The sequence below is a fragment of the Panicum hallii genome, chromosome 2, assembly GCF_002211085.1.
Source record: "Panicum hallii strain FIL2 chromosome 2, PHallii_v3.1, whole genome shotgun sequence".
Classification (NCBI taxonomy): domain Eukaryota; kingdom Viridiplantae; phylum Streptophyta; class Magnoliopsida; order Poales; family Poaceae; genus Panicum; species Panicum hallii.
In genome coordinates, this window is record NC_038043.1 from 51165279 (window position 1) to 51188332 (window position 23054).

At 48.6% G+C, this 23054-nt stretch overlaps 3 protein-coding genes across 5 annotated transcripts; 2 read left to right on the forward strand and 1 right to left on the reverse strand.

Moving 5' to 3' along the window:
- Positions 1-60: 60 nt before the first annotated feature.
- Positions 61-5418, forward strand: LOC112879898 (glutamate receptor 3.4-like). Of its 3 annotated transcripts, none has more exons than XM_025944322.1 (8): positions 61-671; positions 770-885; positions 1087-1412; positions 1970-3297; positions 3409-3686; positions 3773-3804; positions 3890-4296; positions 4391-5418. In XM_025944322.1, the coding sequence occupies exons 3-8, from the start codon at positions 1133-1135 to the stop codon at positions 4832-4834; spliced, it is 2769 nt and encodes a 922-aa protein (XP_025800107.1). In that variant the 5' UTR covers positions 61-671; positions 770-885; positions 1087-1132; the 3' UTR covers positions 4835-5418. The 3 variants fall into 3 exon arrangements, with proteins under 3 accessions (XP_025800107.1, XP_025800105.1, XP_025800108.1); XM_025944320.1 differs by having other exon boundaries at positions 62-671; positions 980-1412; XM_025944323.1 differs by lacking the exon at positions 61-671 and having other exon boundaries at positions 694-885.
- Positions 5419-13171: 7753 nt separating this feature from the next.
- LOC112883465 (septum-promoting GTP-binding protein 1) lies at positions 13172-16911 on the forward strand. Its single transcript, XM_025948770.1, has 6 exons — positions 13172-14141; positions 14604-14727; positions 14848-14944; positions 15042-15081; positions 15403-15486; positions 16408-16911. Exons 1-6 carry the CDS (start codon positions 13716-13718, stop codon positions 16570-16572), a joined length of 936 nt encoding a protein of 311 aa, XP_025804555.1. The 5' UTR covers positions 13172-13715; the 3' UTR covers positions 16573-16911.
- Positions 16912-18866: 1955 nt separating this feature from the next.
- Positions 18867-21283, reverse strand: LOC112882574 (glucose-6-phosphate/phosphate translocator 2, chloroplastic-like). Its single transcript, XM_025947654.1, has 5 exons — positions 20653-21283; positions 20341-20566; positions 19842-20064; positions 19226-19439; positions 18867-19133 (listed from the first exon to the last, which is right to left on the reverse strand). Exons 1-5 carry the CDS (start codon positions 21154-21156, stop codon positions 19122-19124), a joined length of 1179 nt encoding a protein of 392 aa, XP_025803439.1. The 5' UTR covers positions 21157-21283; the 3' UTR covers positions 18867-19121.
- Between the last annotated feature and the right edge of the window lie 1771 nt (positions 21284-23054).

Here is a 23054-nt window from a genome sequence, read left to right on the forward strand (position 1 = left end):
TTCCTTCCATTTTAGAAAATGCGTGACAATTTTATAAAATGCTCTGACTTTGAAAATCTAACGAGTGTTTGGATGTAACAAGTTTCTTTGAAGGCAACCATAATATTGCTAGCCCCGGTCTTCTTTTCTTTCAGTTTTGGAAAGCGCACCTGTCCTCTTTGTTCTAAATCTGGTACTGCATAGCTCTGATTTATAGAACTGTAGTTCTTCTCAAACTACAACGTCCAATCTTGCCGAACTTTTGTTTTTTTAAAAAAAGGAGAACAAAGATCACGTGGCCCATGTGTGTCTCTAGTCTCTACTGTGCTCTGCATCCACGATTCCTTGTCAATCTCCCATCCTCCGAGCGCTCACATTTCTCTGCGATCCTTCTTTTCACAAGCGAAAAGAAGGGGAAGAAAGAAAAGCACCTTTTTGTTATGAAAGGAATCTGATGGCGATTTGCGAGGGCACAAAGCTGCTCATAGCATTCCGCGAGCCACGAGTGCCTGTCATTCCAGTTTCCACTCTCGCATCCGCTGCTCATCCAGGAAAGATCCCCGCCAAATCCGAGGCGGCATCAGGTTACTCTTGTCCGCCACTAGCGCCGGGGACCGAATGTGGCTTCGCGGCGCCCCTGGTGGTTCGGCTTCCCGCTTCCCTCTTCTCACCGTGGCGTCGCCGAGCACATGGTAACCACCAGGGAATCGCGCTTTTTTTGGATATATTTTAGGAGCGTTGGCGTTGGTTGCGGAGCTTGCTGGAGTCTGATTGCGTGTTTCTCTTGCAGACAAGGTGTTAGTCAGCTCGGCTCTGCTCGCCATTTCGTTTCGTCCCCTCGGACGCTTCGTCGAACAGTTGGTGTGCGGCCACCGGAGCAGCAGGAGCGCTTGGCGAAATGGACGGGTGAGTTTCTTGATTCTAGGAGTTGGAGCCCAGCATGTGTCTAGCTTCTTGCACTCGAGCAAGCAATTCATCGCTCGTCCGGTCGCAATTGCAGAATTTGGAGTCAGGAAACCAACCAGCAAGCTCTCAGGGTTTCTGGACGCCAGCTCTGCTTCCCCATTTCATTCTTTGCAGAGTTTAACTGAAAGAGGCCCTGTGCAGATCAAAGGTCGTCAAGAACGCGATACTCTCTCCCTAGTCCTCGGAGATGGGCTATGCTCACTTTGCCGCCCTGCTTCTGTGTGTCTTCATGTTCGCCAGTGGAACCACCGCCGATAACCAGAATAGCACCGGTGATCCCGCGAGGCCGGCAGAGGTGCGCATCGGTGCGCTGTTCACGTTTGACTCAGTTATTGGGAAGGCGGTGAGGCCCGCTATTGAGCTTGCTGTCGCACATGTCAATTCTGATCCTAGTATACTCCGGGGGACGAAACTCAGTGTTCTTATGCAGGACACCAACTGCAGTGGATTTGTTGGCACCATAGAAGGTCTGACACTCTCTGACCCTCCTTCTGCATCTATGTTTGTAATTCGATCTTGACTTTTATCCTTTCTTTGCGATTTTGTATCTCATATCAGTATGCAGTTCAGCTTTCTTTGTCTTGGTTAGCAATTAGACACAGAATAACCAGTGATGCAAATTATAGGAATTAACAACTCGCCAATTTTAGTCGATATGCGGAGAAAACAACATGAACTGATGCCTGAGTTAGGAACTACAATGGAAACACCAGTTGCATCAGTCTGTAATTTTGCTGTTCCTGTATATCAGAAATGAAGCAAAAGTTGGATAGTATGCTCAACACCATAACTGTGTGAGAACTAAATGAAATTAAACATGGAATTCCCAAGTCCTGCCATAGAAAATATGCAGCAAGTCCTAATAAATTCTTGTTCCTGTGCCGAGCATACTTAGTTGAACTTGCCTATCTTTTATGCAAAACAATAGAGAACTTCCACTTTGTCTTTCCTTATTAGATTGAAGTGATAATTTACTTTTATGCTTTCAAGCTGGGAGAGTTTAACCAAAATTCTTCTTGTCCAGCGTTGCAGCTTCTGGCTAAAGATGTAATCGCAGTATTAGGTCCACAATCCTCGGCTGTTGCTCATGTCATTTGCCACGCTGTCAATGAACTCCATGTCCCTCTTATCTCTTTCGCAGCCACTGATCCTACCCTTTCTTCCCTTGAATACCCTTATTTTGTGAGGGCTACACAAAGTGATTACTACCAAATGGATGCTATCGCAAGCATCATTAGCCAGTACCAATGGAAACAGGTCATCGCCATATATGTTGATGATGACTATGGTAGAGGTGGCATCATGGCACTAGGTGATGCCCTTGCAAAAAGAAAGTGTAAGATGGTCTACAAAGCTAAGTTGCCACCTGGTGCTGCAAATACTACAATCGAGAATATCTTGATGCAGGTAAATGAAATGGAGTCGCGTGTCTATGTTATCCACGTTAACCCTGATTCTGGTCTTAACGTGTTCTCAGCTGCAAAATCTTTGGGGATGATGAGCAGTGGCTATGTATGGATAGCAACAGACTGGCTTTCTGCAGTGATGGATTCATCTGTGCATGGTACTACTGATGTGATGGAACTTACACAGGGTGTTCTCGTGCTTAGGCAGCATGTTGCTGATTCTGACATTCAAAAAGCATTGTTGTCCAAGTGGAATAATCTTACCAGGAATGGCAGTTCTTACTCAATGCGTGCTTATGACTCTGTATGGTTAATTGCTCATGCTGTTGAGCGATTTTTGAGCGAAGGGAATGCGATATCTTTTTCTGCAGACCCAAATTTGCAAGCTACAAAAGGAAGTAACCTTCAGTTAGATTCTCTCAGGATTTTCAATAATGGAAATAAACTACTGGAGAACGTGTGGAGTGTGAACTTCTCAGGGGTTTCTGGTCCAGTTCAATTTACCTTGGACCGGAATTTAATCCACCCAGTTTATGATATTCTGAACATTGGTGGTACAGGATTAAGAACCATTGGATATTGGTCAAATATTTCTGGTCTCTCAGTTGTTGCTCCAGAACACTTATATTCATCAGCATTGAACTCTTCAACCAACAATGTACAGCTCCATAGTGTTATATGGCCTGGTCAGATTTCTGAGAAGCCTCGTGGCTGGGAGTTTTCATATCATGGGAAGCCTATGAGGATTGGAGTACCTCTCCGAACGAGCTACAAAGAGTTTGTTACACAAGACAATGGACCTGATGGAGTAAAGGGGTTTGCAGTTGATGTCTTCAAAGCTGCAATAAGCTTGTTGCCCTATCCAGTTTCTTGCAATTTTGTTTTATTTGGAGACGGTTTGAAGAATCCTAGCTATACTGACCTTGTTCAGAAGGTTTCTGAAAATGTGAGTAGCATCCTCCTACATCCTTTCGAATTCTGAAATTTAGCATAGGTTAGTGCCTTGAATATTTCATTACACATATGTTCTTGATTCTGTATTTTTCTGCCCATTCAGTACTTCGACGCTGCAATAGGGGACATTGCTATAGTGACGAACAGAACAAGACTTGTTGATTTTACCCAGCCATATATCGAATCAGGTCTCATTATTGTAGCTCCAGCAAAGGAGGTTGAATCAAATGCTTGGGCTTTTCTGAAACCATTCACCTTCCAAATGTGGTGTGTCCTAGGTGCTATCTTCCTCTCTGTTGGTGCAGTTGTTTGGGTACTTGAACACCGTACTAATACTGAGTTCCGTGGACCTCCAAGGCAACAAATTATGACAGTGTGCTGGTTGGTGTCTGCATTCTGTAGCTACTTCTTTCCTCTTTGGTTTTTTAACTTATTTTTTTAATTATGGAGTTTTTGCCCATTTTCAGGTTTAGTTTCTCTACCATGTTCTTTGCACACAGTAAGTGTTGAAGTGAAACTAGTCAAAATATTTCAAGGGTTGTCTAGTCCGCTCTTATAACCTCCTTTCTCATTTCTTTACACAGGAGAGAACACAGTCAGTGCACTTGGTAGATTCGTGCTGCTGATCTGGCTCTTTGTTGTGCTGATTATTAACTCAAGCTACACCGCAAGCTTGACATCACTTCTCACAGTTCAGGAGCTGACATCAGGGATTCAGGGCCTCGATAGCTTGATCTCGAGCTCAAGTGCAATTGGTTATCAAGTTGGATCTTTTTCCAGAAACTACCTTGTCGATGAGCTCAATATTGCCGAGTCCCGTTTGGTTCCACTAAACAGCCCATCAGATTATGCAAGAGCTCTTGAGCTAGGATCTGGAAATGGTGGTGTGGCTGCAATTATCGATGAACTTCCATATGTTGACATCTTCTTGTCAAAATACTGCAAATTCAAGACAGCTGGTCAGGTTTTCACAAAAAGTGGATGGGGATTTGTAAGTGGATTTGTTTGCTGTAATCAAAACACACGCACACACAGATGCATTTTCTCTTCAGAATATCTTTTGATCGTACTCTCTTCTGTTGTAGGCCTTCCCAAGGGACTCCCCTCTTGCCGAGGACTTGTCAACAGCAATTCTGACACTATCAGAGAATGGCAATCTCCAGAGGATCCATGATGAATGGTTAAGTGGGACAGAGTGCAGTGCAGACAACAATGGGGCTGCGTCGAACTCCTTGAGCCTGTCAAGCTTCTGGGGCCTCTTCCTCATCTGTGGCCTTGCATGTCTCCTTGCTCTTGTGATTTTCTTCCTTCGCATATTTTGCCAGTACAGCAGGTATAGTAGCCAGGTGGAGGTTCAATATCCTGAGCCCCAGATTGTAAATCGACCAGCAAGGCTAACTACCATCAAGTCGTTGATATCGTTTGTTGATAAGAAAGAGGAGGAGGTGAAGAATGCTCTCAAGCAAAGACCAAATGGCAGTCAGCATCCAAGCATAGGCAATACGGCTACAGAAGAACAATCCACATAACCAACATAACATCTTACATCACTGCATTACTATCTATACGAGAATAATGCACAATACTGCATTGAAGTGGAAGTTTTCCTAACACAAAGGCCTAGTTGGTGAGGAAGGGGTCTTCTTGTCCGTGGGTTGTTCTGACGTCTGACTGGAAAACATAGCATCGAAAGCAGCTTCAGAGTATTGCCTCAGGAGAAATACAACAGCCCTCGAGTTTTGTTTTTTTCCAACAGCAAAAAATCTGGATCTCCTTGTGGCAATTTCTGGGAAAAGTAGCACTAGGTTGCAGCTTCAACTTCTGCCAAGTTGGCCTTCTTGGTTTTGAAGTAACTCCTACAGAAGTTCATCTGCTTCCAAGTAATCTGGGAAGTTAGAATCTTTGTTTGGTGTGGTACGTGGCCAGTTGTGCATGACCTTTCAACTTTTTTTAAGAAGTCACATATCTACCCCCTTTCCGCTGCAACTATGCAAGGAGAACATTCAAGCTCTGACCTCACCCATTTTGTTCAGACTCGCATCCACCCTGATTAGGGATTTGGATAGCAGCACTCTGAACTAGCATTCTGTTATGAAAAGAAGCATTTGGATCAGGGAAAATTCTGTGGTGTATTGCCTAGATATAGAGAAATTTATGCACACTGCTTTGTAATCCAAACAACTCAAAACACGTCAATTCTACATGCTATCTCTTCATGCATTGACTCATGACTGTAATTGCGATTTGCGAAACTGGTACAGCCATGAACCTGATGAGGATTGGCAGGTGGCATGACCACATCCTCCTGGTTTTGAGCGTCCGTCTAGCTCTCTTGCCGCCCCCCCCCCCCCCCCCCCCCCCCACGGTTAACGCTGGTCGCCAGGATTTCCAAGTCCTGCTCCGACCGACAACTCGGTTCAGGTAACGTTGCTGCCATCTCCCAATCCTCTCTCGTCTTCCAGAAAACGAGTTGGTGCCAACTTCTGGTTGACGAGACGCATGGGTTTCATGGAAAGGTAGACGGACAGATGTCTCTAAACAGAACGTTTAGCCGGCCTGGGTTGGGTCCCAACTGCTCTAGAGCTTGGGATGTAAAAACGCAAGCAATGCTGTATGCAACGTCGCTACCTGGCAACTACTTGTTACAGGTGTCGGTTGTTACAGATGGTGAATTTGCACAGATACTACTGAATTACAGAGTTCCAGCTTCACCAATTCAGAGAACCAACACCTTTGCAACGTTGCAACTGTTTGAAAGTTACATTTGTACTTGTAGAACCAACAGCCAAATAGAATTGCGCCGCCTATGGACACCCGCCCAACCAAGAATCCAGGTGTGCCCTGCCCTTTATTTCACCAAAGGAAGGCACGTGCGCCGAGCTAGCACCGGACCCTTGCGCGTACGTGATCCTAGCCGATAAGGCCGGTCCGGTCCGGACAAATCTAATCTGCACGACGTGTGCGGAACCGTGCCCCGTCGTCAGCCCATGCGTGTCGCCTGGCGTCTGACTCGTGCCGCGCGATCACATCAGCAGATCAAGCTACACGTGAAGGCCGGCCCGTTACTGCTGCAGCACGCCATGCCGGCCGCCGGCCACGTACGGGCTCGACGACGGCAACGGCTCACCGGACGGCGAGGTGTCCGGTGCTCCGGTGTGATGATGACCGCATCCAAGAAGGGAGATCTTTATGCATGTAGACGAGCGAGACAAGGGGGGGGCATCATTAAACAAGAGGATCGGAGGGACAAGTGGAGAACGGAGCGGCGCGGCGGCCGGTGCCCAACCTGCACAAGCAAAGATTGTATGGTGGCCGGCCGGCCGCCGGTGGTCATGGGGCCTGACGCAGTGCCCATGTCGTTTACTTGCTGTTGGCGATACACCGAGAGAGAGAGGATACGTGCACATGATGAGTTGATGGTGATGAGCTAGGTGATGCCTGCGTGCGAGTACGTAAACAAAACCACCTGTTCCTAGCATCTGGATGTATATCTTTGTGATCTTGCATTCATGGCGACATGGCTAGCTGCCTTTTGCAATGCTGTGTTGTGTGATGTGAACATGAGTAGTGATGTGCTTCAAGGGAAGGCAAAGGGGATGGGGAAAGTATTCTTTGTGCTTGTGGTTTGTGATTCCTCTTGTCCAGCTGCTTTTGAGCTCGATCTGCTCTATGCTTTCGCTAGTGGTGGGGCTGTCAAGGAAATAAATTAAACTAATAAGTGAGGTGCATGCCTAAAGGGGAGATGATGATGATGATGCCATTCAAGGTTGTTAACCACTCGTCCGCTGGTCGGCCGATTAGTATGTATGTAGTTTAGTGTTGCAAGGTTAAATATTGATTTGGTTTTTTTATTTCAAGTTAAATATTCAAACTGGTTAACAGAATTTGTGTCGTATGGCATGAGTCACCGATCCAAACGCCCACAAAAAGGAAATAAAAACTGAAAAGTTCATACTTCTATATGAGAGTATTATTGTTAAAGAGAAAATAAGTAAAGTAGCATCAATTTCTTATGCCTAGTTTGATAATTTAAAAATAAAGATATGGTCAATATTTTGGCAGTTTTGACGGCGCAGATTTTTAGTACACCTCGCAGGACGTTATATATATTTATAATTACATGTACTATGACGTTAAATAAAAAAAATGAATGAAACGAGCTTATACAATGCATGGTTGGTGCTGTGGGAATGGTGTAGCACCAAGAAAACTTGTGTTTTACTTAGGTATTTTCTTTAAGCATCTCCAATGTATCCTCGTTATGTATCACAAATCATAATACACCTTTTTTACCTCCATTTCATTCAGTGAGAGTTTTTAGGGCAAGATAGGATGGATCGCCAGCGGAAGCAGTTGGTTCAGTGAGATTCTCGCACTCTTCTTTATTCAAGGATGTAAATTTGACCAAACATGAGTTCAATATAACACACGGTATGACTATTATCCATATAATACGGTATGACTACTATGCCCTCGTCTGACAACATAGTTCCCATGCATTGTCCCATTCCCATACCATTCAGCCTACATGTATAGACTGCTGAATTGTCTCCGTAGGCAAATATAGAACGAGAGTCACCGTATGTACGCACACTTGTCTCTGCGGTCTGAAACCAACGCTTTCTGACCGTCTGGTGGTTGCAGCATCAATCGCTACGTAAGCCGACAAACTCTAGCAAGATTTTTCTAACATGAGCCATGCACGCAACAGAGAGGCCTTTCAGCCATGCATGCAATGCAAGAAACGATCCATTTTCCTTCAGGTCACGACGGTAGGTACGGATCCTGAGAATCATTGTGGACGGTATGCCATGGGTTTTTAGTTGCAAATGCCCTGTAACTGTTTGTGCATTCATTTGTACTAGCACTAATTGTTCTTATCATGCATGGATACATGTAACGGCATTATTATTAATTCCTAAACCGTGGGCATCACTGCTCAACTGTCCCTGTTTGTTAGTTGCCGAGGCCTGGATTGGTTGTTAGCTGGGACAAGGATTAAAGATGAGATGAATCTCTAATAATAATCTTTGTTTGCCTAGCTAGTAGTAGTCTCAATCAAGGACCTTATACTCTCGTCTGTGATTGACATGATCACTCCACCTAAAGCTGCAACACAAACTAACTCATGCAATCATTCATAACGGTCGCCAAGGTTCACATACGCGGCCATGTACAGTACTCTGCTACAGTTAGCTAAAGAAATAAGTAAAGATCAATGAGCTAGGCATCAGGTGGAGTTCAAGTCAAGCCAATCAAGAATCATGCAGTTTATCAGGGTGCACTCAAGTGAGTGGGTCAAGCCAACCGAAGGGAATTCCAACCGACTTGATCGATGCTAGCTGCTGGTTTCTGATCAGAATGTTTAAGAAAACAAGTCAAACCAGCTATGGTTTATTTGGGCTATCTCTTTTCTGATGAAACCAATCCGAGTCCCCTAAGCAAAAGGATCCTGACTATTGTTGTAGCACCAAAATTTACAAAGATTTGGCAAACAAGTTAGGCGCCTGCTTGTTGCTGCACTGCTCCACGCTACGGCTGCTCGATCTTGCGCCACAAACCAATTGCAAGGTTCACAGACACAGACAGTCACTGTGCAAAGGTGCGCGTGTACTGTGCAGCAGCAGCAACCCAACCCAATCAGCTATTGGTCGTCCTCCTCCTCGACATCACAAAGCCTTGTTTACTACTCTAGCTACTTGTGGTGTTAGTGGCTAGCGTACAAACCCAAGTACCCAAGAACCGGATTAGGGCACCGTTAACCCATCATTTTCTGCATCCACAAACCACGGATCGATCACAGGATGCCTGTGGGCTCTGACTCACCTCTGTCACTGTGCCTGTATGTGTTCATCAGAGCCCTTTTCAGCCGTGACACAACGCATGGCTGCAAAGCTCTGTAAAGGCATCTTCCCCTGGCCCCAGAAAACAGAGGGCGCTCTCCTGAAAAGAAGGCGAATCCTGGCCGCGCCGCGCGTGCTGCCTGGATCGGGGCGCCGGCCCGTGTTCTCCTACGCGTGGTGGCTCCGGCCTCCGGGGCGAGCGGCCACGGGAGCGACCGAGCGAACGGTGCCGAAGAAGAGAGGAGAAAAAAAATTGACCCGCGCGGGAAAAGACCTCCCCACGGTAACGTATTGAGACGAAGATCTTCTCACACAGGTTAAGAAAATTTCCAAATCCTTATCCCACCCGTATATAGTAGCCGGTCGCTCATAAGAAAAGCGAGACCTCTAACTATACTTTGGAAATGGGTGAGCGAGAGGATTTATTTTCGCAAGCTGGGAGTCGAACTCCTGGTGGTTCTCATCACGGACGTCCACCAGCCGGGCTAAAGCCCGCTTGCAAAGAGAAGAGAACACGAGAATGTAGCGCTGAAAGGATCTCGGCCCACAAAAGCGCATAATGGTTACAGGAGCCTGGCAGCACCTGAGCTTCTAAGTTTGACTTTCCGTGGAAACAAATTTTCTAGAATTTAATGGCTTTGTGCTTTCAGTGGTAGACGATGTTCCCGTCGACAGCGAGATGCATACAGTGACTTCGTCAATCTCAAAGATTCGTCGGCTTAGTTTTCAAAGATGCTCGCAAGGTTAGAATTTGCGTACGTATGTTCATAGATATGAGTGTGGGTGCGTTATGGGTGTCTGAGTTGCTAATTAAAAAAAAAAGGCCCTCGGCTCGGTGCTCGGTTGCGCGCTTGCGTTCCACTTCGTTCCTGTTCACGCTAGGGATGTCGGGGTCCCGTTGGCATGGTCGACTGACATTATTTTTTTTTCTGAAAGTTGTCGATTGACATTCTAGTGATGAGACAATTAGCAGAAAGACAAGTCCAAAATGGGCGACGAGCAGAGTGAATGACGACCATTTTTGGATGTCGTCCATTTTGTTCATCTCCTAGTGAGCTCGCACGTTTGTGCTGGTGGGATCTCAGTACGCAACCGAGAGACGCTCAAAAGGTACGCGTTTCCAGACTCCTTTTCGGCAAAATGTACTGGCTTCTCTTTTTTGCTGAGAAGCATCTTCGTCATCTTTAAAGTGCCATTGAGCATCAGAGCTTCACACGGTATCATAGCATAACTCGCAAGGCACTCGATCCAACCATGGCTCCAGCAAATCCTTAGCTTGCATCGCTCGGCTCGTCGCTGTTCTCAAGCTCCAACAGATGCGAATCCAACCACCATTCCACGAACATGTCAATTTCGCCGTACGTATTATAGCACTATCTACCTCGAAAAAAAAAGTGCGCTGACCTTCGAGACGGCTTCGTGGTCGTCCATGGCGACGGCGGCGACCATCACCATCGCTACAGCGACGTTGACGCGACGGGACGCAGGCAGCCACGACCCACGAACGCACAACACGCCCCGGCGCCGGCCGAGTCAATGCCCACCCATCCGTGCGAGTGCTCCTGCTCCCCTCTCGCTCTCGCGGCGACGCCGCGCGGACTGACTGCAACCGCCGGTAACAGCCACGCATCACATCCAGATGCCCCTACGCCCGCCGCAGCTGTAGCCGACGCCGGCCCGTGCTCACCACCAGCTGAGGCCGCCCATGCTTGCTTGGCCGTCAGAGTTCTGAGATGATAACTGCTGCCTGTTACTGTACCGGCAGACGAGATCCGGCGGCACGTTGGCGTCGATCCCCGCGCGGGGGGGGGTACAAGATTCACCTGCTGCTCTGCGAGCCGCGCCATTTTTCTTCTGTTCCGCCCTTGTCCGGGCATGGCGGTTGGCAGCTGTAGGATGCGTGCCGCAGTGCCAAAAAAAACAGTGGCCGGCGGCATAGTTTAACCGATCGGCACGTACCGAGAAGCCGCCATCCAGATTCCCGAGGCCGCGGCCAGATTGGCATCCCGATCTTGATCGCAAGCTGGTGAGCTCAGGATCGCAGGCAGATCTAACCCTGTAGTAGGGCAGCTGTGGCTAAGCGTCGGTTTAAGCAGCGGCGTCGCTGTTGGTGTTGGAGAGTTCACCGAGGAGCAAACTAAAGATTGACGGGGAGGGGCGTGGGTGGTTCGGACGAAAACCACGAGAGGGGTGTGCAGATGCGATGAGACCGAGTCATCCACCAAGAACGGATTCGGTGATGGTTCAGAGTTGGATCCTGCAAAATTTCAGCGGCGGCCATTATTCGGATTCTTTTGCTCAATTCGGACATGGTCTTCCTCTTAAAATTTCGAATGCAAAACAATCTTGCGCAGGTAGGCAGGGCGTCTCATTCTTTTTTCCTTTAAACCACGTCATCACAGGCGCAGGTGCAAGTATACATACACGCACTCTGAAAAATAGATAACATTAGATGCGGTTACCTATGCTAGGTTATGGACTTAACTCTTGAACCCGTGTGAGCAGCTCAGATGCCCCAGCAATCAAATTGTGACTTATAACTTTATATCATCTCATCCTAGCCCCCTCTTCCCCTCCCCCAAACCCCAAACTCAACACGAAAATATTCCTCCATGAGAGAGTGAAAGCGCTCTCCGGCCACCTCCTCACGAGCAGAGGAAAATAGTCCGTTGTTTCATCCAAGTCAACCTACGAGTACATAATATGTGTCGTGTACGCTTTATTTATCCACGTGAGGAAAGATTTTAACCACGTGTGTAGGCGATGTAGTTTTGTATTTTTTTTTCCTTTTTCTTTGCTTGCATTTCCTTCTATGTGTTTTTTCACATGAATAATTTTTTACTTCAATCCTACCTTTCTAATAAATTTTATGTACTTTCATATAAAATTTTAATATATTCCTGTTATTGTTTTTCTAGAAATTTTAGTTATTCCTTTTATATGGATTTTGTACTAGGTGCTCAATTTTTCGTTACTCATGTACAAAGTTTTGTTCCACTTAAACAAAATTTTGTTCCTCTATATGCATGATTTATTTAGCCAGTTTAAATTTTTGTTCCTTCTATTTCTACTCGAAAAAACTATTGCTCCTTGAATTTGCATATTTGTCTTGCGTGTTCAATTTTTTCCTCATGTATGGATTTTCATTCTACTAGAAAAATCAACTTTAAATAATTTGCTCTAAATGTTGAAATATTTTTTCCTCCAGTACAATGTTTTTTGCTTGAACAAATTTCTGGTCGTCCACTTGAATAATCATTTTGTGCTATAATGACATATTGCAACAGATTTTACTACGTATTTAACATTACATTCAGAACATTATTCATGTTTAATGAAACACTTTGATTCCAAAACTGGCAATATAGATGCAACGAATTCTCGTCCAAAGCAGTATAAAAGCAGTCACAAATCACAACCGTGAAAACAGTCCATGTCAACCGTAAAAAAGCTAGTAAAAAAAAACACAAAAAGACCCAAAGCACGTCTCGCCCAAGGCTTCTTCTTCCCTTTGATGTTGCCGCAGCACGTTGGCGCGCAGTACCAGCAGCGCCATGAATCCTTGGCACCGTTAGGTCCGAAACGTTCGCCGAACGCTATAGCCGCCGCCGCATAAATGCAGGTCCTACCCGATACGCCTGGACTCACTCGGCATCACGGAGATCGCCCGGCGATCGCGCCGCCGTGCAGCCATCTTTTTCAGTTTTCACCACGCCCGCGCGTGAAAAATCGGTGGAACCTGCAAGACAGACATCGGTCGCCGTCACGCACGCACGACGTGTGCGCGCGGCGGCGCGCGAGCGTCGCCATCCGGGAACTCGCCGGGCTCCCCTTTCCCCGGCTTCCAGAACCGGAACGGACGACGGCTCTAGTAGCAGCCGGCGTTCTGGACTCCCTCCCTGGCGGCTCTGGATCGGGGGACGAACCAGCGCCGAGCACGTAGCAGGCAGCAACGGCGTCCATGGTTCCAGACTTCCGCACGATGCTTTTGCCGTGCGGGCCGAGAGCGAGAGGAAGCCCGGACGCCAACAAGCCGACTCGCGGGTCCGGTCAACCAACCACCACCGCCCGCCTCCCACGCCCGCTCTCCTATCCGCAGCGCACCACCACCGGTCCACCGCCACGGCCAACGTGACGTCCACCACAGCGCTTGCTTCGCTTCCGTTTCCCACGCCCCGGCCCGAAGCGAGCCTATGCGCCGCGGATAACAGCGCGAAGCAAAACCCCACGCCGCGCGCGCTCGCGAGTAACCCGCCCGGCTCGAGGAAGGCGTGCGCGTGCTATCCATGGCGCCTCCGCTATAAGCCCCCAGCGCCAGCCAGCAAGAGCCTTGCGCGGCCACGAACCTATTTTTACACGCCGCCCGCCGCCGCCGCTGCTTATACGTCGCGTCCGGGGACGGACGGACCCCCCTGCTCCCACCTGTTCCGTTCTCTCCCTCCTGCCTCCCGCTCCCGCGCCCACCGGCCACCGCCTCCTCCTCCCCCGCACGCCAAGGCCTCCCCGCACGGCGCCGGCGGTGCATGGGCGGCGGGACGACGGCGGCGGCGACGACCACCGGGGCGCCATGACCACCACCACCGCTTCGGCGGCCGTGAACGCGGCGGCGGTCGCGCAGCTCTGCGCCGGCGGCCGGCGCCGGAAGGCGGCGCAGGGGCCCCGGGTCGACCTGCGCTGGGCGCGCCTGCTCCGCGTCGCTGTCGTCAGCCGGGTGCTCCGCGTCGTGCGGGACCAGCTGCTCGCGTGCTCCTCCTGCGGCGGCGGGGGAGCCGCCGGAGGCGGCGGCAGGGGCGGGCGGTACCGCCGCCTCGGCCCGCCCGCGCACGCCGGGAGCGCCGCGCTGGCCCCGGTCGACAGGGACGACGGCTGCGTCTCCGGCGCCGACGACGCCGATGACGCGGCCCCTTGCGACGCGGCCGCGGACGGCGAGAACGTCGTCAGCCTCAAGGTCAGCCTGCTCGGCGACTGCCAGATCGGCAAGACAAGCTTCATGGTAATCTTGCCGCCCTTCTTCTCCTCATCCTTAATCTGCATGTCTAATCGCCGTGGATGATTCTATTCTACCTACTATTACCGTCTTAACTTAATGATCCGCATAAGATATGCTCTCCACCCTCGACGCATCGTCGTCGTCGTCGTCTTGTCGTTGCTGCTGTTGACTTGGCCTATAATGCCTCGCTGTGCAACTTTGACGGAGGATTTGGTTTGGTTCGGTGGTACGGCCATGTCCGTGTGCTGCCCCCGCTTTTCTTATTGGGTAGGCTTCATCAATTGCTTGACTCAACAGAACCACTAGAATGAATCTGTTGCCTGGAACAAAGACAAGTTCGCTCTCTCTCTGTCATCGTGCAATTCCTTCAGCGTCAAAAGAGTGGAGCTGGATTCAGCAATCAACAATGCCAAATCGAGCCGCTGTAAATCTAACCTTCGTGTGGGTGTGTTCGTTCGTCTGCAGGTTAAGTATGTGGGAGATGACGGGGAGGAGCAGAACGGATTGCAGATGACGGGCCTGAATCTCATGGACAAGACGATGGCCGTCCGGGGAGCTAGGATTGCCTACAGCATCTGGGATGTGGCAGGTAACCCAGGAAGAATCTGAAGTTTGAAGCAGCCACTCTGTTTCCTGTTTGCTTTGGCTCAAATGCCAGATTCCCAAAACCTTTTCTGACGATTTTTTCTGTCTTGTGGAATGGATGCAGGAGACATCCAATCCATCGACCACATCCCGATCGCGTGCAAGGACGCCGTGGCGATCCTGTACATGTTCGATCTCACGAGCCGGTGCACGCTTAATAAGTTAGTGTTCAGACCAATTCCGAACAACTCAAATTCAGAAATTCACAGCAAATTCTTATGTGGTGCTCATTCCTGCTTGCCTGTTTGAATGGTGCAGTATTCTAGATTGGTATGAGAGGGCGAGGAAATGGAATAAGGTTGGTGCATTTTCCTGTGCAGACAGTTTCCTGTACATCTCGGGTTTCCTTTCTGTAGCGTCTCCTGTTCTGTTATAGCTCAAACATGTCGTACTACTGAACATAAACAAAAACTGTTACAAATCTCTGCAAACAGTCAACTGCAGATGGGCTGCCGCCCACTTGTACTATTGCATCCCTGCAGATCACTGTTTGCAACAATTTAATAACTCTGAGATTTGCCCGTATGCTTTTAGCAGCTTACCAGATGAGCAGTACCAGTGTGCACAGTGCTTGGTCTTGTAACTGAACATTTTCTTTCTTTTTTGGTTCTTCTGACAGACGGCTATTCCAATCCTAATCGGGACAAAGTTTGATGACTTTGCTCAGCTTCCTCTTGAGATGCAATGGGCCATTGTTAACCAGGTGAGCCCTGCAATTCACAATACTGGTTTGTTCTGATCGAAATGTTGTTCCTGGTAGCTTTGCTTCTTGGATACGGGGCCTTCAGCATCTCCAATGTGGTTTTATCTGCTGCTAGCATAGAAAGCTGAGAAGTTGCCTTGGTTCTGACGCCGGTAGCTGTGTTGCACATGCTTGTTTTCATCTGAAACGGTGTGCAGTTCAACCATGGCCTGAAAGTTTTAAGTAACCTCAAGTGAGATATAAAAACTGAAATCTACCTTTGCCCATAACTGGACACTTGTTCTTGAATCTTTTTAGGTGAAACATTTTGGGCTTATTTCCCATACTCCACAGCCACAAACCCAAGCACCTCGTCGGTACTCGTGCGACAGCGACCGACAGCACTGCACTGTAGAGCCCCCAAATCAGAACTTCAACGGAGTACAGCAGACTAGTCAGTACTGTTCCAAACAGAGAGTACTCACCTGTTAATTGCATCATTAAAGCCAGTGGGCCTTATGTTGTTGATCGGAGCTAGCCGTTTTGAACTAGTAGTAGTAGGCCAAACCCAAAACCACGTCTTCTGGAGACGAGACCAAAAGGCTCCCGCCATGAGCGACGAACTCAAGGCGGTCAAATATCAGAAAAAGCTTGGCAATTGGGCATGTACTGTTAGGTTTTCGTATTCTTGTCCACATTGCCAAGTGCCCTCAGGTGTCCGAATTGGAGTGCACGTCAATCTTCTTCGGGGGCCTTGAGCTACAGGACGCGGATTGATGGTCACTCCTCAACGGACGCGCTAAAAGGAAAAATCGATGGCTACCTCGCATCTGATTGAAATTCATTTTTTTGCATTTGCATTTGCATTTGTACACTTTCTGTCGAACAAGTTGCGTGTATTCCTAACAGATTCGCGTGCGTCTTTTTCTGTGTTGCCCGCAGGCCAGGGCATACGCAAGAGCGATGAAGGCGACCCTCTTCTTCTCGAGCGCGACGCACAACATCAACGTGAACAAGATCTTCAAGTTCATCACGGCGAAGCTCTTCAACCTGCCGTGGACGGTGGAGCGCAACCTCACCATCGGCGAGCCCATCATAGACTTCTGACGAGACCTCCTCCTCCTTCCTTCCTTCCTCTAACAGATAACTAGGCAGCGCTGCAGCAGCGCACCACGACCCTTCGTCTCCCCCTGGGTCGGATCGTGTCTTGCTCTTTGCTCGGCTCCTGCTGGCCGCTCTCGGCGCCGGAGCCATGAGCGAGCCTCGGCGCAGGCAAGGCGAGATGCCTTTGTACATAGGTGACAGCGCCCCTGCCCGTGCAGTGCAGGGGCGTCGGGAAAAAAAAAGGAAAACCGCGAGGTGTATGCAACACCCCCGGCCGGCCTAACATTTCGACAGAGTGTATAGGAATCCATGTTAATATATCCATCGTTTCCTTTGCTCCTAGCATGTACAGTCCTGCATCGTGTTGTTCAGAAGAACTCCATGATGATCCTTTTCTTTTTCGTTTTCGAAGAATCAACCTGACGGGGAGCAGAGTGCTCCCCTGAAGGTTCCGCTCGAAATGACACCGAGCGAGACGCCTTCGTTGGGGTTCAGGTTTCCTTTTTTTAAAAAAAATGGAGGTAGATGCTCAGGAATCAGGATCTTGGCATGTGATCTGGTTCAGATTTTACAAAGAAACGTGTCTCTGGTTTTTCTTCTTTTATACGCGCCGTAGCTGAGTGTCGAGGTGTGCAGTGCACGTTCGCGAGAACGTATCATCGCCGTTGAAATTAGTGGACTGCCAGTCTGCTTCACGATTTTAATTTGGGCACCAGTGCAAAAGAAAAACAGAGAGAGAAAAGGATAAACAGTAAAGCGGAAAAAAATATGGACGGTGAGAGCTTTCTTTCTTTGTTTTTTTTTTGAAGGGGAGAACTTTCTTTGTTCCATCACAAAATGTATTGGGTCAATGTTATTGGGCTGTTCGTCGCGTAACGCAGAAGCCCATATTCCCGGTAGCAGAAGACCAAAAACGTCCAAATTGGCGTCCAATCGAGTGAGAGCAGCCCAAAAGCGGCGTCCGGCGGAAGGCAGAGCTAGGCTGCTAGGGCTCCTGCGGTGTGCAAATGGCAACATTTCACAGCTAGAAACTGAACTTATCGATATGTCATTCTTCCCATTCTGACTGCAGGATCAAGGTTTAGGGAGCAGGGAAGGACCTACAGGTGCTCTACATGCCAAATGCACGGTTCTTCAGAGTTCACAGAATGCAGAGTCCATGCAGACCATCCTCACTCATTTTCAGTAGTCGACAGAGATGTCATGACCGGACGTACAAGTGCTACTTGTGCAGTTGCCTTCCTAGTTGGTAGTTGACCACTCTTGCAAACTCTTTGTGTAGTACTCCAGCCTTCTAGTTGTTGTTGTAAACGGCTTTTTTGCTATCGCCACAAACCGCAGCCTATTTGGGGCTCTTAACATTTTAAGAAGAAAACGAAAATGCATCCTTGGCCTCTCAAGTCGCCTAGAGCTGTTTCGGAAACGCACTGTTTCCATGTCTGCATCAGGTTGGAAAAAGGGTACACTATGGTAGGCTCACTTGTTTGTTTTATATGTGTTGACGTTCTTGGAATTATACGGTACGCTTTTCGGACATACTTTTCCGCTGACCATTTCAGAATTATAATGGTTATTTCTACTAAAAATGGTTTTGGATCCCTGCATCTCCCCCCCCCCCCCCCCTCTGCCTACAAAACTTCCAACAACTCACTGGCATTATCTTCACTACTACTAAATATATGATCCTGCAATGCATCAATGCTTGCAGTAAGAACTAAGGGGCCAAACCTTCCTATAACAAAGCCCAACAAAAATAGACCAGCGTCTATATTCTAAGCTGTATCCACATTTACAGGTAGCCCATATCAAAGGAGCACCATCTGGATGATCTTCTGAAAAAGCATGAAAGAAACGTCTGAATTGCAAACAACTATGAAAATGCAACGGCCTTTAGAGCAGTAAAGGGTTGATCCTTGGATCGTGAACAGGGGTATTTGCCGCCTGCGGTGATGGTATATCAGCAGTCCCAGAAGCTGAGCGACAAACGCTGCTGACCCTAGGACCAAGCAGAAGAACAAAGGAGTAGGCAACAAGGCCACAGCAAGATCAGCTACGCTCCAACGCTGAATCCATCCGCAAAGATCTCAGTGTGCAAATTGCACAAGGCTTCCCATCAGGGCCATGCTCCCCTGCACCTGTCACCAGCAAGAGAACAAGAGGGCGCCACCAGACCATGCACGGCTGCTGTTCTTGGCCTTGTGAAACATGGGTACATGACAAAAGCAATGGTAGCTGCCTAGCTGGATGCATTCTGAACCATAAGTTCTTTTGGACCGCGAGTTCGGGGGAAACAGAAGGGGCAAGAAAAAAAAAATATCTAGTAGTCTTATTCAGATGGATCCATGCCTCTCTACACCATCATAGTCATGGTGAAAACACAGAAATGAGCAGCTCAGGAACACTGGTAGCTAGTCCTATAAAAGAAAATACAAAAAAAGAGGATCTAACAATATTATACAAGGGGTTCTTAGATACGCTCATGAGTCATAGGCTGTTATGTTCGAGCACCGAGTCGATACGCGGTGAACTGAGACCATCTTGATTCCAAGGCATTACTGCTTTGCCTGCAACGTTGAATGATTTTGTCAGAATTCAGCGTTCAACTAGTACTTGTCTACCTAGGAATGAAGAATTCAAAGCAAACGTGGTGAATTACCTGGGAGTAGATGAAGGTTCCAAGAATGGCGATGGCGGCTCCGAGCGCGTTGATGGGTTGAACGGGCGTTTGGAAGATTATGATGGACGCGACAATGACAGAAATCCTCTTCATGGTGTTGCCGACGCTGAATGTCAGCGGCGAGATCTCATCCAACGACATGTAGGACACTTGGTTGTACAGGTGGTAGAACACGCTCTGCGCCGCCACCCACCTACATCCACAGAGGAACTCTTAGCCACATGATGAATCGAACTGAATTATCACAGAAATATCGGAGCAATTATTTCTGTTTTCTGTCAGAACAAGCAGAAGATTGCAGACCAGAGAATGCATATCTCGCTACCATGCTCTGTCCCTACACAACAAACTGCTCTTTTTGGGAGGCAACCCAATAGTATACTATCTTTAGATACTTTGGATCATAGATTGTTTCTTCAACTTTGTGACGTTTCTGAATTCTAAGGTATCTGAGCTATGAGGTGTTTGAATTCATGCTACTGTTTTCAAACTAACTAAGCACTTGGAATTCCGAATAAGCACAAAAATCTCAAACGGCATGACAGTTGTGAGAGTGCAATGCGACGTGAGTAATCCAAGGAGCATGTGAGCTCACCAGACGAAGTTGGGACCGATCTCGGCGACTGCTTTCTGCCAGCCTGCTGCCCACACCTTGGGACCCTCCATGGCAATGGCGAAGGGGAGGAGGATCACCAGCGACATCATGGAGAGGCAGGCGTAGTAGTTCATCCCGCTGACCGACTTGCCCTTCATCCCCTTCTTCGAGAAGATGTTCCGGAAGACGAATGCGAGGTTGGAGATCATTGCCCCCATGAATCCTACATGGGTCGCGCAAGACAGATTCAGTATTTCTTTTTGTCGAATGACGCTGTTCAGACTTCAGAGTGAACATGTTCTAAGAAAAAGACTTCAGGTGTAAAATCTACCACAAAATCTCTTTGTCCTTGATTGGTGCTAAAATCAGTATGCAGGGTCATAAAAGTCAAAACTATCTACGGAAACCTGAAGATACAATCCCACCTGTGATATTTTTATCATGTATCTGCCATAAGTATCTCCGAGATTCGGGAAATGGGGATTCGCATGTCACTCACCAACCATGTTGAAATTGAGCTCGGTGACGGCGGCGAGGGCGCATCCACCGATGATTGGGAGGAGGGAGAAGTAGACCGGCGCCGGGAAGTGCTCGCCGAGGAAGAACCTGGAGACGAGCACGCTGAACGCCGGCTCACCGCTCTTGATGATGTGCGTGAACGACACGGCCACCTTGGCCATGCTCACCGTAGCCGCGACGTGACCGATCGTGTGCGCGATCGCTACCTGCTCGACATGTCTCGCATCAGGACGAGGAGACCTCGCAAGAACAGAGCGGATCAAGAAGGCTTCAGAAGGCTGCCGTCACTCACCGGAGAGAGCGCCTTCCAGAAGTCGAGGTCCGTCTGTGGTGCCTCGGCGATCCTGGTCGCCCACGACGCGAGCATGATGGCGGAGCCGGCGGCGAGGGAGAGCGTCGACGTGAGCCACGGGTACGGGAACGCGTTGAGCACTTTCTTGTTGTAGATGTTGAAGATAACGTTCAGCGCCCACCACGTGGCGAAATAGATACCGATCCTGGCGCGCCGCGCGGTCTCAGCGGGCTCCCCCGGCGCCGCGATCTCCACCGGCCGGGCGCCGTCCGCGGTGGCGGCCGGCGGCGCGGGGGACGCGGCGCGGTCGCTGCGGCCGGCTGCCGCCACCGCCACGGTCGCGAGGACATGCTCCTGGCGGTACAGGGGCCGCGCGGAGACGGAGAGGGAGAGGGGCCTGGTGCCGGCGGCGGGGAGGGGAGGGAGGTGGAGGGGCTTGAATGCCGGCTTTGCAGTGGCGGCCACGGCCGCGGTGGGCTTGACGGAGGCGGCGGCGGCCAGCATTGTTGCGGCGGAGAGGGTGGCCTGGGCTGGCAAGTTCTCGGGGTCTTGTCGGAGAGTGGCAGGCGCCTACAGCTGCGGCGGCAGTTGTGTGTGTGTGTGGTGTGTGATGTTCTGATGACAAGGGGATGGTGGGGAGGAAGGTATTTATAGGGAGAGCGCGAAGGAGATGGGAGGCGGTTTTGGAGTTCGATGCCTCATGCTCATGCCTCTTCTTCCGCAGATCTTTTCTTTTCACCCTGGGGTTTTTCCTGTTTCTATGGTCTTTCGTTTTTTATATGTTTTTTCATGCTCTTTTTAGAGGCAGGTGTTAGGATTCGAGGTTGAGAATGGAATGGAATGTACGTGCCGGAATAATTTTTATAATTTTATCCATATCTTGTTACCTTAGTTTCACCATGTTTATGAGTATGAAAGATAAGAAAATGTAGAAGACTAAACACAATCACATCGTCACCCCTAATATGATAGTTAGAAGTCCCGTATCAATATTACTAAGAGCACACAATTTTAGTATGAAGTATGGTAATAGTAGGCGCATCCAGTATTCATGGAAATACACTTCCCATGATATAAAATATTATGATTTTTGTGTGCCTATTTACAAATATTAACACATCAGTAATAATGCAGTAGAGTAATTTAGATCTTTTTTAAGAAAATAAGTGACACATGGAAAGGGGACACATTACATCTCCTAAATTTTAAATGACATCTAGCCCTACTGCTTATTAAATGCTTTCCTAGTTTTGTACATATATCAAGTTCCTTTCGCTACAGTAACATTACATTGAAACAGCCCCACCCATTTTTCTCATTTTCATGATAATGAGAGATAGCTACACTTTTGTACGTATGTGATTTCACGTGTTTCTGGTATAGACTTTCAATTGCTGCAAGTCTCTGAACATATTTTACCAATAGTTTTACATGTTTAGAATTGACAAAAGAAATTTCCTAGTGTTTTCGAAGAACTTGTTTTATGCCGGCTGGCAAGTAGCATTTCGGTCATTGAGAGTAACATGGTATTACAGGTTTCATTGCCTGCGGCATTGAGAATTCGGACCATAGCCAAAAAGGTTTTCCGCAATTCTGACCATGTGGTAGACTTCAAAGAACACAAGTTGCTTACTTGCTTCGATAATTTCGACAATACAATGAAGTTTATATAAAATTAAGAGCCGATAATGTGTCCAAAACAACACTATTTAGCATATTATTAGAACCAAAACATACAATAAATTGACATATCAATTGTTAATTATTCAGACTCTCAATTAGATGTCGATTCATTTCGCGCAACATTTACATGCATAAACTCACCCTTGATTGTCATACTTAGAAAAACGCAATAAAAATATTTTTCTTTGATCTCTAGAATATGGAGCTCCAAATGCACACATCAGATTTTCGAAGGAAAATGACACCAGTATAGATACAAGAGTACAAATTCTCGCCTACCATTCGACGGCACTCGCGTGCCGCAGCCTGCCGGTCAGGTCAGACTTGTCAGCACAGCTCCGTGCCGGCGCCCTGCAACGACCACCAGAATCTGGCCCCCGGGAGTAGGCCGCGCTCGTCTGACGATCGACAAGGACGAGCGCGATCAAAACGCTCCCTCTGTTAGCAGCGCCAACTGACTTACTGACAAGCTGTCAGCGCGGCACGGCGAGCTGGACCTCACTCGCCGGACGGCCGGCGATCGATCGACCGAAAAGAACGACGCGCGCGCGCGCGTGCGTCCACATCGCGGGCCACTCGCCTGTCGGCCGGGTCCGTCGTTGTCCCTCCCGCGGCCTCCTCGTGACACCAGCCGGCTCCTTGCGACCGTCGGCCCCGCGGGCGGCGGGCCCTGGTGGCGCGAGCGTGATACGCGTTTCGCGGCGGAGGGCGCTCGGGGC

What these genes read in the sequence shown, in the direction of transcription:
- LOC112879898 (XM_025944322.1), top strand. Translation starts at nt 1,133, where the DNA reads ATGGGCTATGCTCACTTTGCCGCCCTGCTTCTGTGTGTCTTCATGTTC. An exon ending in TTCAGAAGGTTTCTGAAAAT is followed by an intron (nt 3,298 to 3,408) that starts GTGAGTAGCATC and finishes CTGCCCATTCAG; the next exon opens with TACTTCGACGCTGCAATAGG. An exon ending in CAAAAAGTGGATGGGGATTT is followed by an intron (nt 4,297 to 4,390) that starts GTAAGTGGATTT and finishes CTTCTGTTGTAG; the next exon opens with GCCTTCCCAAGGGACTCCCC.
- LOC112883465 (XM_025948770.1), top strand. Translation starts at nt 13,716, where the DNA reads ATGACCACCACCACCGCTTCGGCGGCCGTGAACGCGGCGGCGGTCGCG. An exon ending in AGCCGGTGCACGCTTAATAA is followed by an intron (nt 14,945 to 15,041) that starts GTTAGTGTTCAG and finishes TGAATGGTGCAG; the next exon opens with TATTCTAGATTGGTATGAGA. An exon ending in AATGGGCCATTGTTAACCAG is followed by an intron (nt 15,487 to 16,407) that starts GTGAGCCCTGCA and finishes TGTTGCCCGCAG; the next exon opens with GCCAGGGCATACGCAAGAGC.
- LOC112882574 (XM_025947654.1), bottom strand. Translation starts at nt 21,156, where the DNA reads ATGCTGGCCGCCGCCGCCTCCGTCAAGCCCACCGCGGCCGTGGCCGCC. An exon ending in TCTGGAAGGCGCTCTCTCCG is followed by an intron (nt 20,567 to 20,652) that starts GTGAGTGACGGC and finishes CATGTCGAGCAG; the next exon opens with GTAGCGATCGCGCACACGAT. An exon ending in GCTCAATTTCAACATGGTTG is followed by an intron (nt 20,065 to 20,340) that starts GTGAGTGACATG and finishes CGACCCATGTAG; the next exon opens with GATTCATGGGGGCAATGATC.